Raw genomic sequence first — 16,478 nt, 5'->3', positions numbered from 1 at the left:
CCGAGTGTTCACAGCGGCCAAAAGCCGCTCCCACATCGGCTCCGTCCTGCGGCAGCAACTCGAGTGTCCGCGGTGTCCGATTCGGGCGGCGGCCCCAGCTCGAGTGCCCGGAGAATCTGTCCTGCGACACCAGCGGCAGTGCCCGCTGTGTCCGGCCGGGAGCGGAGCGGGAGCGGCGGCCGCAGCCCAGGTGGGACCCGCGGTCGGTGCTGCCCCAGCCCGGGGCTCGCTGCGGGCGGAGGGGCCGCGCTGAGGGGCACGGGGGGTTCTGGCGAGTTCCTTGTGGCGGCTGCCCCCGTGTCCCCCCTGCGCTGGGATGGCCGAGGGAGCGGCTGCCCGCGGGGCTGGCCCGGCGTGAACTTGAAGGTGCCTGGGAGCCCAAAGCGCTGCGGGCGCCGAGCGGGGGCAGAAAGCGCCGCATCCTGCCTGCTGCGGGGCCGAGGCTTCTCGGCGCTGCCTCTGTGCCAGGAGCCGCTCCGTGTTCCGGGCAGGGAGCCACAGGGGGCGTGACCGCTGCGATAGAACTTAGTGCCCGCCTTGTCCTGCCTCCTCCCTTCCCATCCCTTCTTTTTTCTTCTCTTCTGCAATTTGAAGAGACCTCAGCTGCCTCCCTGCTTTAAGACTTTGTTGGATCCTTTGTTTTCTGCCTTCTGGCTGCTGTGGGTGAAGGTCTGGCTTTGAGGAGCACACCCTGCTCCCTCTGCTCCAGAAACCAGCCTTGCAGTTATCCCAATCTCCTGCTGCTGCTGAGGGCTTCCTTAGGCTCTAGCTGAAATGAAAAACATCCAGGAAGCTTTTCACTTCTTGAGATTAGAACAGTTTCTGCAAGTCCTTGAGATGTCAGCACGATGGTGAAAAATGCACTGTGCAAATGAAGGTTTTCCCCTTCTTTCCCCCACTCCAGGCTCTGTCCCCTCTCCCTTACTTTGTCATCTCAACAACTGCTAAGGAAACCTTCCTAATCTTCTCAATTGGCAATGCAACTGCTCTTTAATTTCGTTTTAAAATAGTTTTAAAGTCAGGCTCTGCCTATAGTATTCATTTCCATTTTGGATTAAGTTGTTGGTGCTTAACAGGCTCTGTGCTGCTCTAAAGCCTTTCTCCAAGGCTCAAAGAGTGACCCTGGCAGGGAGTGCAGGAGCGTTGTGCACTCCTTGTTTAGAAATGGAGTGCATTAAACCAGGTTCCCTTAAAAGCCATCTTGAGTAAGTGAAACTAAGGCACTGGAATTCTTTGGGAAATGTTCCATTTAGGATAGACCCACCCTGCCAGAAGCTGTTTGTCTATGGTCAGTTCATGCTCTGATCAGTGCAGGGCCAGCCCCTCAAGAAATGCAGGAGCCAAAGCCAGCCAGGAGAGGAAAAGACAGGAGCTGAGCTGGGAGAGCTGGACAGAGGAAATCTCACAGATGTGCCTGGAGCGTGGCCCTGCCCAGCAGCTTTTCTTACAGTTCAATATTCAATATTCAAAAAGCTGAAAGCTGATGCTCAGCACTTTGGGATCTGTGTTGTAACTGCAGAGGGGATGAGCTCCCTGACTGGAACTCAGGCAGTGGAGTGCCACAAGCCTGCAGCCAGATTGCGTCTCCTTCAGCTTGAATTCAATTGGTGTTTTAGGGGTTTTTTTTGTTTGTTTTGCTCATTGTTTTATTTTTAAGCATTCTTAGAGCTGCTGCAAGTGAAGGAAGAGAACAGAAGTAGGCTGGAGCACCACTGGCACAGTGATTGATATTTTCCTCTTCTCCTTTTAAAAATATATGTGGATAATGTGAACTTTTTACCTCTGTGGTTTGGGACAAACACTCTTTTTTTCCCTTTCTTTGGAAGAGGTCTACAATCTGAGACCCTGGGCCAATGCTCCCTGCATATTTCCCGGAGTGCAGGAGCTGGAGTGTTTGCCAAAGCCTGGGCAGAACGATGGAGAACATTCCTGTCAGATTTCTCCTTCTCTTCCTGTGCCAGCAGGAGAAACCCATCCTGGTTAAGGGTTTTGTTGCTGTGTGACAGTGTGCAGCTCAGAGCTCAAGCAGTGCCCATGAGCATTAATTATTGAATCTGCAGTGCCCCCTCAGCCGTGTGAGCTCGGAGCAGGCGCTGGGAAGTGGGGCCATCCCCATTTCGGGCAGTGGGACTCGGAGCTGGAGCGGTTTGGAGTCAGCACCGGAGCCTGAGCTGCCTCTGTGCTCAGAGAGGGGAGAGCCCTTCCTCTGCAGGGAATGCTTTTCCACTCGGGATTTCTCTCCTGGCAGCTCCAGTCTCGCCTCTTCCAGAGCAGAGCACGCTGTGCCCCAGTGCTTTGCTGCTGGGAGCACTGGGAGAGATCCTGGAACACTGGGAGGGAACTGGGAGCACAGGGAATGCCAGGAGGGAACTGGGAGGGATGGTGGAAGCAGCGGGAGTGAGCAAGAAGGAGCACTGGGAGGATCTCAGGAGCCCTGGGCAGGAATGGTGCTCCCGGTTCCTGCCCAGGGCTCTCCCCATCCCTGCCGGAGCTTGCCAGGAAGAGGGACACTGGCAGGGAACGGGGAGGGAAGTGCTCAGCACTCTGCAAGGTGCAGCAGCCCCAGCTGTCATCTCTCCCTGGCCTTTTCCCGATCCTCGAGTCTTTCCTGCTGTGTTCTGTTGCCTGCCCAGGGCAGCAGCAGAGGCACAGAGCGGTTTTGCTTCCCCCTGGCCCAGCCCAAGAACCCCCACCATAATTCACTGCTGAGAGCCCCAGGAGCTCCTCCCAGGGGGGCCGGGCTTCTTTCTTATACCAGGGGTTTTACGGGAAAGAGCCGTGGCAACTGACTGGGCCTCCCCTTTCCCGCCCACTGTTTGCTCAAAACGGCAAAAACAACCCGCCCCACCTCGGCTCTGTGCCTCAGGGGCTGCAGCGGAGCCCGCAGCGTCCGGCCGGGAGCGGAGCTCGGCGGCCCCAGCCCCGGTGGGACCCGCGGTCGGTGCTGCCCCAGCCCGGGGGCAGCGCTGAGGGGCACGGGGGGTTCTGGCGAGTTCCTTGTGGCGGCTGCCCCCGTGTCCCCCCTGCGCTGGGATGGCCGAGGGAGCGGCTGCCCGCGGTCACAGAATCACGGGTTGGGTTGGAGGAGACCTCCAAGGTCATCGAGTCCAACCCAGCCCTGATACCTCAACTAAACCCTGGCACCCATATCCAGTCTTTTTTTAAACACTTCCAAGGATGGTGACTCCTCCGCCTCCCCGGGGCCGACCATTCCAGAACCTTATGGCACCAGCTCTCTGTCCAAGACAGCAACATAACTTTAGCAGGCATCGTCCTGGGATAGGCTGTGCGAAGATCAGAGAAAAGACTGACAAACAATTCTTATCTTCACTTGCTGCACCTGTTGTTTTGAACTTGTGGAATGTGTTACGGAGATTTGTTTACCAAAGGGTGGTTTCTTAATTAGCTGGAGGTATTTGGACTGAAGGACCAATTAGATCCACCCTTATTAAGGGTGATAGGTTCCTTAAAAAGTTTAGAATAATCAAGTGATTGATCAGTCTACATCAATCGTGGAGTCAATGCTAATCATTTCTCAACTAGGGGCCTGCCACAACAGTACTGTATCACTCTTTGTGTAAAACACTTTTTTCCTAATATCCAAGCTATCTTTCCCTTGGTGAGGCTTAACACTGTGTCCTCCTGTTCTGCCAGTTGCTGTATAGAGAAAGGGACCAACCAAATGTGACTACAGCCACCTTTCAGGCAGTACCCGGGCAGGGAGCTGAGCTCGGTGTCGCCGGGCTGCAGGGCGCCGGGGCAGGGAATGCGGGGACAATGGCGAGCAGCCGGCGCTGCTGGCTCCTGGCCCTCGGCAGGCGCACTCGGAGCCGCAGCTGCCCCGGGCCAGCAGCAGGCGGCAGCTCGCAGCGCTGTCAGCGCCTGTCCCGGCACGGAGCTGGGCTGCAGCGGCTGCGGAGCCCCCGGGCCGGGGCTGCGGGCACCGCGCAGCTCCCGCAGGCTGCGCTTGTCTCCGCAGCTGCTGCCGCAGCTCTGGGCAGCGGGGACAGCGCAGCCAGAGCTGGCAGCGCCCTCCTGAGCCTCGGGCTGCCGCAGGGCCGGCACCAGCAGCGACCTCTCTGCGTGTCCCTTGCAGGGTGCCAGCAGCGCGGCTGCAAAGCTGCTCCCGAGGCCGAGCTCCCAAAGGATCTGTCAGCACGCCTGATGGGTCGGCAGCAAGGTGCTGTTTGTTCCAGGCAGAGAGATTCCGGCTGTGAGCTGGAGGAGAATAAATTCGGCTCCATTTGTGGACTTGAGAAGGAGCCCCAGCATCCCCAGGAGGGACCAGCAGCCGGGGTTCCACACTCGCCTGGGGCACAAGAAGCCACTTGGCATCAGCAGGGGGCTGCCACTTGTGAGCGAGCAGTGAGTGAAGATGTGGGAAATGGATTCTGCACCAGGGATGGGAGTGTGAGGGAGCCCCTGGATCCCCAGGGCACATCAGCAACCGGCACTGAACACAAAAGGGACCTCAGAAGATTGCTGGGTGAGTGCAGGGCCACCCCTGTGGCCTCTACGGAGGGGCCAGTGTCACCTGCCAAGGCCAGGGCTGGCAGGTGTGTGGCTGTTTCCCGAGGTCTGGAGGAGGCCTGGTGCTCTGCTGGGCCCCAGCAGTGGCTGGAAGCAGCAGCCCCAGCTGCCCCCAAGGCTGTGCAGTTCTGCTGCTGCAGCCCATCCCCAGAGCTGTGTCCCTGGCTGTCCCCAGAGCTGTGTCCCTGCCTGTGGCCAGGCTCTTGGCTCTCTGGCTGCCAGCTGAGTGAGGGCCACACGGGCTGAGGGGTCCCTGCTGTGCTCCCTGGCCATGGGCTGAGCAGATTGCAGGGCCGGCTCTGCTTCTGGCAGCCAGCAGCTCTTTCCTGCTCCAGGTGAATGGTTCAGGAGCCATCCCGTGGGCACGGCGCTGCTGATACTGCTGCTCCTGGTGCTGCTGCTGGCTTTGGGGGTGGCCTTGGCTGTGCTGGCAGGTAAGAGAGGGGCAGCAGCCTGGGCCCAGCCCCTCGGGGCAGAGCGGGCTCCCTGCAGAGGGGAATCCTCACACCTTCTCCTCTTCCCCCTGCAGCAGCAGCAGCACAGGTTCCAGTGACACCTGCCCCTCCGCTGTTGGTTCTGGGCTGTCCCCCTGGCTGGGTTGGCTACAATGGGGTCTGCTATGGCTTCTCAAAAGATTACAGCAGCTGGGAGCAGGCTGAGGAACGGTGCTTGGAGCTCGGGGCCTCCCTGGCCATTCTGAAGGATGAGGAGGCCTTGGTGAGTGAGGGGCTCGGGCGGTGTGGGGTGGCTGAGGGCAGCCTGGGGGTGCTCCTGGGCCGGGCTCGGTGCTCGTGGGGCCGGGGCTGCAGCCCTGGGCCGGGGCCTTGCAGGGAAGGAGCCCCGGCGGGCGGGGGCAGCCCCGGGCACGGGTCCCCCCGAGGGCCGGGGCAGCTCCCACTCCTCTCTCCTGGGCAGGGTTTGCTCTTCCGCCTCCGCGGCAACGGCGATTACTGGCTCGGGCTGCGCAGACGGGGCGAGCGCCTGCACTGGGGGGACGGCAGCAGCTACAGCTCCCGGTGAGTGCCGGGGAGCCGGGCAGGGCCTGGGGCACAGGGCACAAGGTGTTCCCTGGCAGCCAGCCTGTCTCTGCTCCTCCCTGCAGGGTTCCTGTCCTCGGCAATTCCGAGTGTGTGTACCTGGCTGACAATAAATTCAGGAGTGAGAACTGCTCGAACGAGCGGCCGTATGTCTGCAGCAAGGCCCAGGCTCCCCTGTAACAGGGGCTGCAGAAAGGACCTTCTCCACGCTGGGCAGTGCCAGCTTCACCTCTCAGCCCAGCCCAGGGCTGTCCTTGCTCAGCTGCACCCTGTGCCTTGCCCTCGCTCTCAGGGTCACCTCAGTGCCTCTTCATCCATGCCCAGTGCCAGCGCTGGGCTGGGGGTGCAAAGGAAAAGGCTCTGCAATCCATCCTGCCTCCGATGCTGCCTGGAGTGACTGCATTGTCCTCTTTACATGTAACAAACAGGGCTCACTAATATTTTTATAGAAGTTCACTAACAGATCAAATTCCACATTAGAGAGCTTGTCTGTTTGCACATAGTTAACTTTAACTGTTCTCTGTGTACTGTTACATTGTCGGTCTGTATGCATGTTCAGAATAGTTTATGCATATTCAAGCATTCATTTGATTTTGCACATTGGTTTGCTCTGTTTTAACCTTTGACTTGTTTTCGTGCTGTCTTCAAAGTTAAACTCAGACATTTTATTTTATCTTTTGGTTCTATCTTTTTGTATTTTCACTCCCTTATAATCAGGATCAGTAAATAGTTTTATTTCGGTTCTCTGGTGTGTATTTCCATGGTCTTATTTTTTAGATAAGACAGTCCCCAAATATGGGAAATCAATTATTTTACACCCTTTTCTGAGTTAGTTACATGAAAAAGTCATTTCAACATTTCACAGTCTCTATTATGTTCCAGTGTAAGATGGTATCTATTATACTGCTGTTTGTAACAGCTGTACAGTGCATACGTGATTACAGTGTGTACTATATCAGGACTCTTGTGATCAATAAGTTGCAAATCACATGTTAGTACAAAAATGTGAAAGCTAATACCTGTATTTGTTATTTATAACATTCTACAACAGTCTCAATTGGGAAATCGAAATTGCCCTGGCCTCTTGGAAATCATCACAAACTGGCCTGAAGGTGACACTTTCCGACTATTCTTGGAAGATATGATAAATGACTCTCACTTTTAAAATGTTAAACATTAACAAAAAAATACAGCAACGGATTGAATAAGGAAAAATTACAGCATTCGGGATGTCTGTGACTGTCAGCCACGTGCTCGTTTACAAAATGGATGCTCTGCCTTTTATACCCTCAGCCCCTCCCAAAGTTTTGTCAGTCAGCTCCCCCTCTGCCCCCACTGGTGGAGATCACTTCCTTACACCTTGACTGGAGCTCAGGTGTTGTCCTGTCGCCCCTGCTGGTGATGAGCCGGCCCTCCCCAAATGCCCTGACTGCTGAGGGTGTGTGAGGAATGACTGCTCACTTTGAAAAATCTTAAAATGTTTATTAAACCTTAACAAAAATACAACAAAAGGACTAAATAAGGGAAAAGTCACAGTGCTGGGAGCTGACTTCGTGGCTGCCTACCATGTGGCTGGTTCTTCTTTGAGATGGATGCTCAGTCTTTTATACCCCTGGGGTTGCATCAGCCAGCCCTGGCCCCTCCCAAAGTCTGTCAGTCAGTTATTCTTTGCCATTTATTGGTGGAGACTGGTTTCTTGTAACGTGGTTGGAGGTCAGGTGTTGCCTTGCCTCACTCCCTAAGCAACAAGCTTTTCCATTCCCAACTGCCCCATGCAAGGTGCTCATGTGCACGCCTTCTTCTACCTGTCCTAGACAACCCAGGCTGTCTGATGAGAATAGTACAGGGTGGAGAGGTAAAAAAGGAAGAACAGAGGTAATCTAAACTACAATAATATCAATAACTACATACATACTACAACATACATTACTAAACGTTCTTTTAATATTCATCCCTTAATTGCAAGAGCCGATCATCTCATTATCCATCTATAACAAGCCCTCCTTTTCTTTTTTGTAAGTTATTTGGCTCAAGTAATTAAATTAAGTTTTAATAGCTTCTGTTGATGTGGGTGAGGACAGTGGAAAGGGTTTTTAGTAAAATGATTGGTGGAGGTTGTGAACAGAGGTCGGGTATGGCTTTTACCCCCAACTCCCATGCCTACAGAGTTGCTGCCTACAGCAGAGTTGTTATAATCTTCTCAGTGGCGAGTACAGTGGCAAGCCTGGTCTTGCCCTCTGGTTCTCACTATACTTCAGGTTTCATTGAATCATTTTAACGTTTTTCACTGTTCCTCCCCATAACAGATACTTGTAATTTTCATAGGACAATTATATTAATGTCATACAATTTAAATTCTCTGTTCAAAATGTTACTTAAACAGTTATCTAAAGTACTTAGACTAGTCGTGAGGCTTTCACTTGTCTTCCACGAAGTACAGTAATGGGGGAGTAGTGTTAGTCTATCAATATATGAGAATGAGTTCACACATGTATACATTTTAACAAGTCTACAGCAAAATTAAGGCACGAGGTAAGAATATAAATAACTGCAGTTGGAATGGGTTGATTTGGATCTCTGTTATAAACTAAGCTGAACTTTACATATTGTAAAGGGAGCTAGGGGCTCCTCTGGTCAGTGGAGCTCAGTAGTGATACATACATACTGACACACAAACACGTTTGTTTTCTTAGGTGAGACAGCAGCTAGGTGCACAGAGCTGTACATCCAGAGCCGTGTTTCTGGGCGTGCTCGGCCCATGTCTGCATGTAGGAGCGTGTGCAGAGCTAGTACACACACACAGGCATTTGTTTACTGCTCTAGAACCTAGAGGTACAGAGGTGCATGTTAGCAGTGTACACCTGGACCCACCCACAGTGCTGTGCACGCTCTACTTGAACATGCTAGCACAGGTGTGCCACAGAGACACTCACTTACATAGTCTCTACCACTGCACACGTGCTCACAAACACGAGACTTGCTTGTATGTAGGGGTTGTGTACATTAACACAAGTGTAGAAATCTGTGCACACTAAGATGTGTAATGTTATCACACATAGATCTTGTACAGGGCTATGCTCACATTGCAGAGCCTGTGCACACTCACAGAGGGCTGTACACCAACTTAGTCATACCTGAGAGTGGGGTAATTTAACACACATGCACATGATGCACATAACACGTGCATGCCTTGGTCTACGTGTGCAGCCCATCACCACTGGCATCCCTGGCCTCCAGTGTGTCTGATGGCCGTGGTCACCCTCAGTTGGGTTGGAACTGCTGAAAGCCACCGTGCTGGATGCTCCTGGCTTGCTACCAGCCATGCGGGCCCACACGGTCCCTGGCCTGGAAACTGCGCATTCGGTGAAAGTTGCTGCCGGCAGCCCTCCCGCTGCCCATGGCTCTCCGCCATCTCTGGGCACCATCACCCATGTGGGCTCTCTGCCACCTCTAGGCACCATCACCCACGTGGGCTCTCCGCCACCTCTAGGCACCATCACCCACGTGGGCTCTCCGCCACCTCTAGGCACCATCACCCACGTGGCGTCCTGATCTCACAGCTCCACAGGAGGGCCGTGGTGGACCCTGCACCCCGGCCAGCCCCTGCACCTCAGCCGGTCTCTGACCATCAGCAACGCCGTGTGCCATCTTGGCACTGCGCCTCCGCTGGTCCTCGCCCATCCTCACCGGTCAGCGCGTACCAGAAACTCGCCGCGTCCGGCGCGGGTGCAAACGCTGATTTACGCAAACTCGGCTCCTGGCCTCGTCCGTGCCCGTGGGTCAGGCGAACCACTGCGGCAGCCCTGTGAAGCCTTGCTTGCCCTCTCCTGCAGCCCCCGCCTGGGGAACCCATGCACTCGGCTTGTCCCGAGCAGCAGCCCCCACTGGTACCAGCCACCACTAAGTCACTGTGGCCAGGCACGCCTCGGCTGGGAAGCTGTGGCAGGTATTGCGCTGCCAGTGCACCAGGAGCTTACTGCACTCCCTGCACTGCTGCTCCACGTGGAGCAGCCATGCGGCCCTTCCCCCCTGCTGCCCACGGGCTTGGAAAGTTACCTCGACTCCCTGTCCTGATCCAAGCACCATTTCTGCTGAATGATGACTTTCACTATCACTCTAACACTGTAGCTCTCAATGTGGCAACCTCTAAGTGCTCTTGAGCTCTTAAAAATCTTTTAATGTCACACATCCCACCAGGCTGGGGGTCCCTGCTTTTGTCTTTTACGCATCCTGCCCACGGCGTTTCTGCCCTTCTTCTACACGTGTCCCGCCAGTGACAAGGTTCCCCCTCTTCTCTTATGTGTCCTGCCCTGCTTCCAGCCATCCACTATCCCAAAGCTTCAACAGACCAGGATGGATCCATATATTACTACTGTGAAGCTCACGTTCATATACTGGAATTATGGAACTATATTCTGGCCAAAATAATTATGAGGATCTTTTACCCTAAGCACACTCCCAGAACTACTTCACTCACACTTTGGGCATACACACACTTATAATTACAATCCTCTAGATCCTTCTCCTTCTTTTTTTCATTATATAGTCCTTTGTAATCTCTGGGTTTAGCTGCCATCACTGTTGGACCCAAGAGAAGTCGTTTGATCTGCTAAAATCAGCAGTGATGCCATTCGTCCAAAATCTCCTGGGCCACGGGTGAAGAGGCTTTATATCCCAGACAGGTCTCCATTTGTGAGAAACAACTGCTCACTTTGAAAATTGACAAGGTTTATTAAACCTTAACAAAAATACAACAAAAGGACTAAATAAGGGAAAAGTCACAGTGCTGGGAATTGCCCTTGTGGATACCACATGGCTGGTTCTTCAAGATGGATACTCAGGCTTTTATACCCCTGGGGGGTTGCATCAGCCAGCCCTGGCCCCTCCCAAAGTCTGTCAGTCAGCTCTTCTTTGCCATTTATTGGTGGAAGTTGCTTTCTTGTAACTTGATTGGAGGTCTGGTGTTTCCGTGCCTCACTCCTTCAGCAACAACTTTCCTATTCCCAACTGCCCCATGCAAGGTGCTCATGTGCACATCTTCTACCTGTCCTGGACACCCCCTGCTGTCTGATGAGAATAGTACAGAGTGTGGGCGGAAAGGGAACTGTGGGAGGAACAGAGAACATCTAACCTATAGTAGCATAACAACACATCATTAAAACTTCTCTTAATATTCACACAATAGTCATCCCTTAATTGCAGGAGTCAATAATCTCATTATCTATCTATAACACCTTGGAACATGTGAGAAACGACCCTCGCTTTTGAAATTGTAAAGGTTTATTAAATATTAACAAAAAAATACAGCAATGGACTTAATTAAAAAATACTAAAAAAATTAGTAAGGAAAAATTACAGCATTGGGGGGTCTCTGTGACTGTCAGCCACGTGCTCATTTACAAAATGGATGCTCTGCCTTTTATACCCTCAGCCCCTCCCAAAGTTTTATCAGTCAGCTCCTCCTCTGCCCCCACTGGTGGAGATCGCTTCCTTACACCTTGACTGGAGCTCAGGTGTTGTCCTGTCGCCCCCCTGGTGATGAGCCAGCCCTCCCCAAATGCCCTGACAGTGTGCCAGTCCCTGTTCCCTGCTTGGCTGCAGGCTGGGAGAGAAGCGCTGGGATGAGCATCTCACCTCTCCAGGCATCCAGACCCCGTCCAGTCCCCGCACCTGAACCAGCCCAAAGCCTCTCTTACCTGTTGCTGCTCTCAGGAGGGCAAAGCAAAGCAGGCAGAAGCATCCCCAGAGCGCCTGTGGATCCATGGTGTGTGGAGGATTTTGTGAACAGCTGGCTAGCTAACAAAGGTCACACTGACATAATACCGTTAGTTAGGGATGAAGGAGACGAGGATAGGAGTCAGCAGTCAGTGTCCAAACCTGGCAAGGGCACTGTGCCCTTGGTGCAACATCAGGATGGGGGAGAGGATCGTTAGTTAGAAACATGAAGAAAAGATGTGAACAGCTGCAACATAGTAGCCTCAAGAATGCTAAGGTAGGCGTAGTTAGCTGATAAGTAACTAACCAATAATGAGCTCGCCTTTTGCAATATAATAATGAGCTCGCCTTTTGCAATATGTATTAGCCTCATTAACACCAATATAAATGTATGTGCCTATCAATAAAGTTTTGAGATTTGCTGATCACTCATATTGAGTGCCGCATTTCTTCCGCCGATTACCACAAATGGTGACCCCGGACGTTAAATCGGTAACGGCAACCACGGTGGATCGGTGAACGAGTTCAGGTCCTACAGCAGCAAGGACGGCGAATAAGCGCTGCTGAAAAAGCGAAAAGTGCCGCGCCCTGGGTGACCTTATAGAAGAGCCCGGCCGATACGTGCTGCCGAGACCTTGAAGGGCTGCAAAAACGTCGACGTTCTCAAAAATGGAAATGGAAATGGAAATGGAAAGGCAAGCAGCATATGATTTATTTACTTGCTTTTTAAAAAAGTGTCTTGCAGAAAGAGCTCCCACAGTTGTTAGCTTACGGGTATGCACAAGGAGTTTCTCAAAATCCTTATACAGTACATGAATTAACAGAGTGGCGTAAGTTCGGGACCAGGAGGGCGACAGGGGCCGCGGGAGAGCCCGGGGCAGACGCGGCGGAGAGAACGCGTGTGGCAGTGGCGGCATGCTCGGTGCCGGCGGTGGTTACGCGCACCGCGGGTCCAGTGACGCGCACGGTGACAAAAACTGGCACGGCAGCTGTCCGTGGGGAAAGAGCACAGATCGCGAGGGAAGTGCCAGCCGGGGCCGGGCCAGACAAGGCGAGACGCGGGGACCGAATATGCGACAGCGACAAGCGCAGTGCCAGTGGTAGCGGTGGTGGACGCGCACCAGTAACGCGAAACCCGAAAGCTGGAGCTGGGAGGGCTTTTTCACTTTTTGCAAGCGCACAAAAGCACCAGCGGTGTGGGACGTGCTCCCGCTGGCTGCAGGTGTTGGCGCAGAGCCAGGGGGAACCAGCCCGAGCGGAGATCCAGGCCGAGCGGAGCCCAAAGGAGATCGGGGCTGCGCGGGTCGGGGCGAGGGCGTTCCTTTCCACACCCCCGGGATGGCGCAGACTGAGGCTCTGCCAGAGCAGGCAGGAGACGGGCACGGGCAGACATTCCTCAAGGCACCGCCCTGTCACAGCTCCCTAGCAACCACAGCAGCCAGCCCATCGCAGCAATTCAAACAAGTGTCTGAGAAAAAACAGGTCAGGAATTTTCTTCAAGATCAGGATGAAAAACTTCTGAAAATTCACACAGTGCTTCATCCAGATGTTATACGGGGCATTTTACCCAACTGTTCCACAGGCTTTACAGTTTGTTTACCAGTTTTTTGGGGTTTTTTTGTAAATGTGTTTGCATTTTTAAAACTGTTAGAGTATTTGGGTTTGATTGCTTAAAGTTTGATGACTTCATTGCCTTTCCCTTACCTGAGGCAGGAACAACCTTTTAAGGGAACAAAATCTAAATAAACTTCCTAGTTTCTGTTTGGACTACATGTGAGAAGATTTAAACTGTAATATTTCTGTATACTATGGTCTTTATAGTCTTTGCTCTCTTCTATTCATTAAGAGATGGCATTAGATAAATGGATGTAAATGTGCTAATTATTTTTGTACTGTCCTTATTTTAAGTGAAATTATTTGTGTTTGAAATTATCTGTAATCTTTCTCAGTTTTGTTTTAAAATATCTATGCAAACTGTCCAGCCTTACCAGCTTGTTATCCTTCAGTTAATGATTGTTGTCAATCAGTAAGAAATCTCAGTGTAACAAAATGCCAGCTGGATTAAAAAAAAAAAAAAAAAAAAAAAAAAAAAAAAAAAAAAGGAACTGCTTCTATTGTAAAAAATTATTCCCAGGGAAACAAAATGTCGTGTAAAGATGAAAGTATTAGTAAAGATTTAATTACTCAAGGTGTCTTGGAAGACAAAGCATTTGGGAAAGGTGAATCAGATCCTGTTGTGGGGTCATCAGTCGATTCCCCAATGATTCAAAGTTTTAAGAATTATTTATATTAAGTTTATAACCTTTGTTATTTTCGGGTTTTGTAAGTAATGCTGATAGATGGTGATTGTTGTTAATACTAGATGAATACTTTGGGAAGGTTGTCTTAACCCCTTCAAGAACTTCTTGTTAGGGAGTTTTCAGATTTTTGTGATGAGAGTTGTTGTTGGTGTGTTGTTGTGGTGTTTGCAGCCGGCTTTCATGTGTTTTTCTATTTTTTTTGTGTTATCACCTGCAAGACACGTGTCTCTTCAGGATCCTGTCTTTTATTTCCTAACTATTTAGATGTTTTTGAGGGTTTTTATCCAAATTGCCAGTTTTGTAGTTCTTTTAATTATTATTACAGGAATACTCCAGCAGAGAATTCAAGAAGTTTGCTGTGTTTGGAAAATCTCTGTCTTGACAGAAACTTCAGAAGGATTCAATTGTTTGATAATTTAATTGGTTTGTAACCCTAAAGTTTTTTGTTTATAAGGATTGTTTTTAAAAGTCCTGTTTAAAAAGTATGTTAAGTGACACTCACCAATTAGAGTTCGGGCTCTGGCCAAGCTCTAGCTCTATTTGGATGGAGTGATTGACAATCAACCCAGATGTTTTCTGCATCAAAAAGTATTCAAGTCCTTTTGACTTGGCAATTTGACCATCTATGACGGCTGAGCCATTTTCAGAGGTGATTTGGAGAAACATGAATCCGGACATGATTTCTCCAATTCTCTGTCATTTTAAGGTTTATCAGCTGTCGCAGACTCTGGGATAAGAGTTCAGTGTTGTAGTGTTTGGTAATTTTCTGATTTTGTATGTGTTGTTGATTGTGTGTATTATCTAAATTTATTCCTAATTACTCTTATCTTAACATTTCTCTATGTAACATTGCAAAATGAAACCAGGACCCATTCTTCACCTCTAAGATTTTGAGAAAATTCTTCATTCCTGCGGGGACGTGGGATTTGTTTGTGTTTTAACAGGTGCAAAATCCAGATGGATTTCAATGAAGAATGTGAAACTCTATCAAGAGCAAGAGAAATGTTGACCATTCAACAAGCAAAGAAGACAGACAGATACTGGACTGTGTGACACAGGGCAGTGTCCGGAGACGAGACCTTAACCTCCCTATACAGCTGACAGTTTGGTGTGGAACTAAATACTTACTAGGTGCACTTACTCAGCAAAACAGAAAAACGGGGGAGGTGTGGGCCTTGGAATGGATACCTCCTCCACTTCAACAGCATAAAACCCTTCTTCAAAAAATTGAAATTTTGGCTGAGTTGCTCAAAAAGGGTCGTGAACGGACACTACAGATCATGGGAAAGGAGCCTGCTCAGATACGGGTACCAGTGAAGAAAGATACATTGACCTGGTACCTGTTAAACAGTGTGGAATTACAAGAGGCACTGTTGGGAGCTGGAAGTGTGATTGCCACTGATGATATCCCCAATATACCGTTGAATTGGGTAGGGCAATGGGGTTGGATTCAATGCCCAAAAAGGTCACAGAAACCCCTGTCAGATGCTATAACAGCCTACACGGATGCAGGAAGAAAATCCGGAATTGCTGCAGTGACCTGGCAGGAAAAGGGACAATGGCACCATCAGATTCTCCAGGCCTCCGAGTTGGATACTTTACAAACGATGGAGTTATTGGCTGTTGTTTGGGCCATGATGCATTTTTCTGGGCCCCTCAATATAGTGACAGATTCTTTATATGTCGCTGGAGTACAGAGGGCAATTAAACTGAGGAAGTATCCTTTCTCTGTCATTCATATCAGAAGTCATAAGTGGGATATCGGTCTGGGAGAGGGTAATGCACGAGCAGATAAGCTAGTCTCAATCACACATGTGACTCCAATTCCCAGGCAGACTATGGCCAGAGAGGCACACTCCATGTTTCACCAAAATGCAAAAGGCCTCCATAGGGAATTTCAAATATCTCTGGAAGAGGCACGGGCAATAGTCAAAGCCTGTTCCACATGTAGTCATCATAACGGGGGCTGCGGGTTAGGTCTAGGAGTTAACCCCAGAGGGCTGAATACAAATGAGACCTGGCAAATGGATGTCACACATGTTGCTGAGTTTGAAAGGATAAAGTATGTGCATGTTACTATAGACACCTATAGTTATTTTATATGGGCCACAGCACAGACCGGTGAGAAAGCAGGGCACGTGGAGAGGCATCTTAGTAGCTGCTTTGCAGTAATGGGAGTGCCACGACATATTAAGACAGACAATGGGCCTGCCTACTGCAGCAAAAGAATAAAACAGTTCATGCAAATGTGGGGGATTGAACACGTGACAGGCATCCCTAATTCCCCGACAGGACAAGCAATTGTAGAAAGAGCTAATGGTACCTTGAAGAAATATCTAGGTAAATACAAAGATATTAGAGAGCCGCAAGAGAGGTTGCTAAAGTGTCTATTTGTCTTAAATCACCTGTGTGTTTTTGGGGAAAGCAAAGTTCCTGCTGTAATTCGTCATTATGTAACAGAGAAAGATAGTGTGAAGCAGAACGTATGGGTAAAATATAGAGATCCCAAGACAGGACAATGGCAAGGTCCTGCTAAGGTATCATACTGGGGCCGCGGGTATCTTTGTGTTTCTACCCCTACAGGATCCTTGTGGGTAGCTGCTAAATGGACCCGAGCAGCTGTGTTAGATGGAACCGGACCTCAGACAACTGAGCGAGGAGGACTGTCGGCGAGTGGAGGCAAAGCTGCTGATCACCATTCGACCGATACTTCTCAAGCTGAAAGGACAGTGTAGCTTTGCCATTGACCGAGCGACTGATCGGTGTCAATCTCTAGACAATATACTAAGCCTGATTCCGGCGCTGCTGGGGTCGGCTGTTGCTTGTCTCTGCCCCAGCACGGGAAAAAGTGGTTCTGGGTAGGCCGCGCTCTCGAAGAAGGAGTCTGGACTCTTGC

At 50.7% G+C, this 16,478-nt stretch overlaps 1 protein-coding gene across 1 annotated transcript; it reads left to right on the top strand.

The window, feature by feature from the left end:
• Nucleotides 1–6,311, top strand: LOC135306215 (C-type lectin domain family 2 member D-like). The gene is made up of 6 exons (XM_064429815.1): nucleotides 1–190; nucleotides 4,097–4,486; nucleotides 4,866–4,964; nucleotides 5,060–5,247; nucleotides 5,446–5,546; nucleotides 5,633–6,311. Exons 2-6 carry the CDS (start codon nucleotides 4,165–4,167, stop codon nucleotides 5,745–5,747), a joined length of 825 nt encoding a protein of 274 aa, XP_064285885.1. The 5' UTR covers nucleotides 1–190; nucleotides 4,097–4,164; the 3' UTR covers nucleotides 5,748–6,311.
• Nucleotides 6,312–16,478: the final 10,167 nt, after the last annotated feature.

Source organism: Passer domesticus, chromosome 8 (assembly GCF_036417665.1).
Source record: "Passer domesticus isolate bPasDom1 chromosome 8, bPasDom1.hap1, whole genome shotgun sequence".
Lineage (NCBI taxonomy): Eukaryota > Metazoa > Chordata > Aves > Passeriformes > Passeridae > Passer > Passer domesticus.
This window is presented reverse-complemented; position numbering and strand designations above follow the sequence as displayed.

Excerpts from the sequence above, each read along its gene's own strand:
- LOC135306215 (XM_064429815.1), top strand. The coding sequence starts at position 4,165 with ATGGGTCGGCAGCAAGGTGCTGTTTGTTCCAGGCAGAGAGATTCCGGC. Across the intron at positions 4,965-5,059 it reads GGCCTTGGCTGTGCTGGCAG|CAGCAGCAGCACAGGTTCCA; the intron begins GTAAGAGAGGGG and ends TTCCCCCTGCAG. Across the intron at positions 5,248-5,445 it reads TGAAGGATGAGGAGGCCTTG|GGTTTGCTCTTCCGCCTCCG; the intron begins GTGAGTGAGGGG and ends TCTCCTGGGCAG.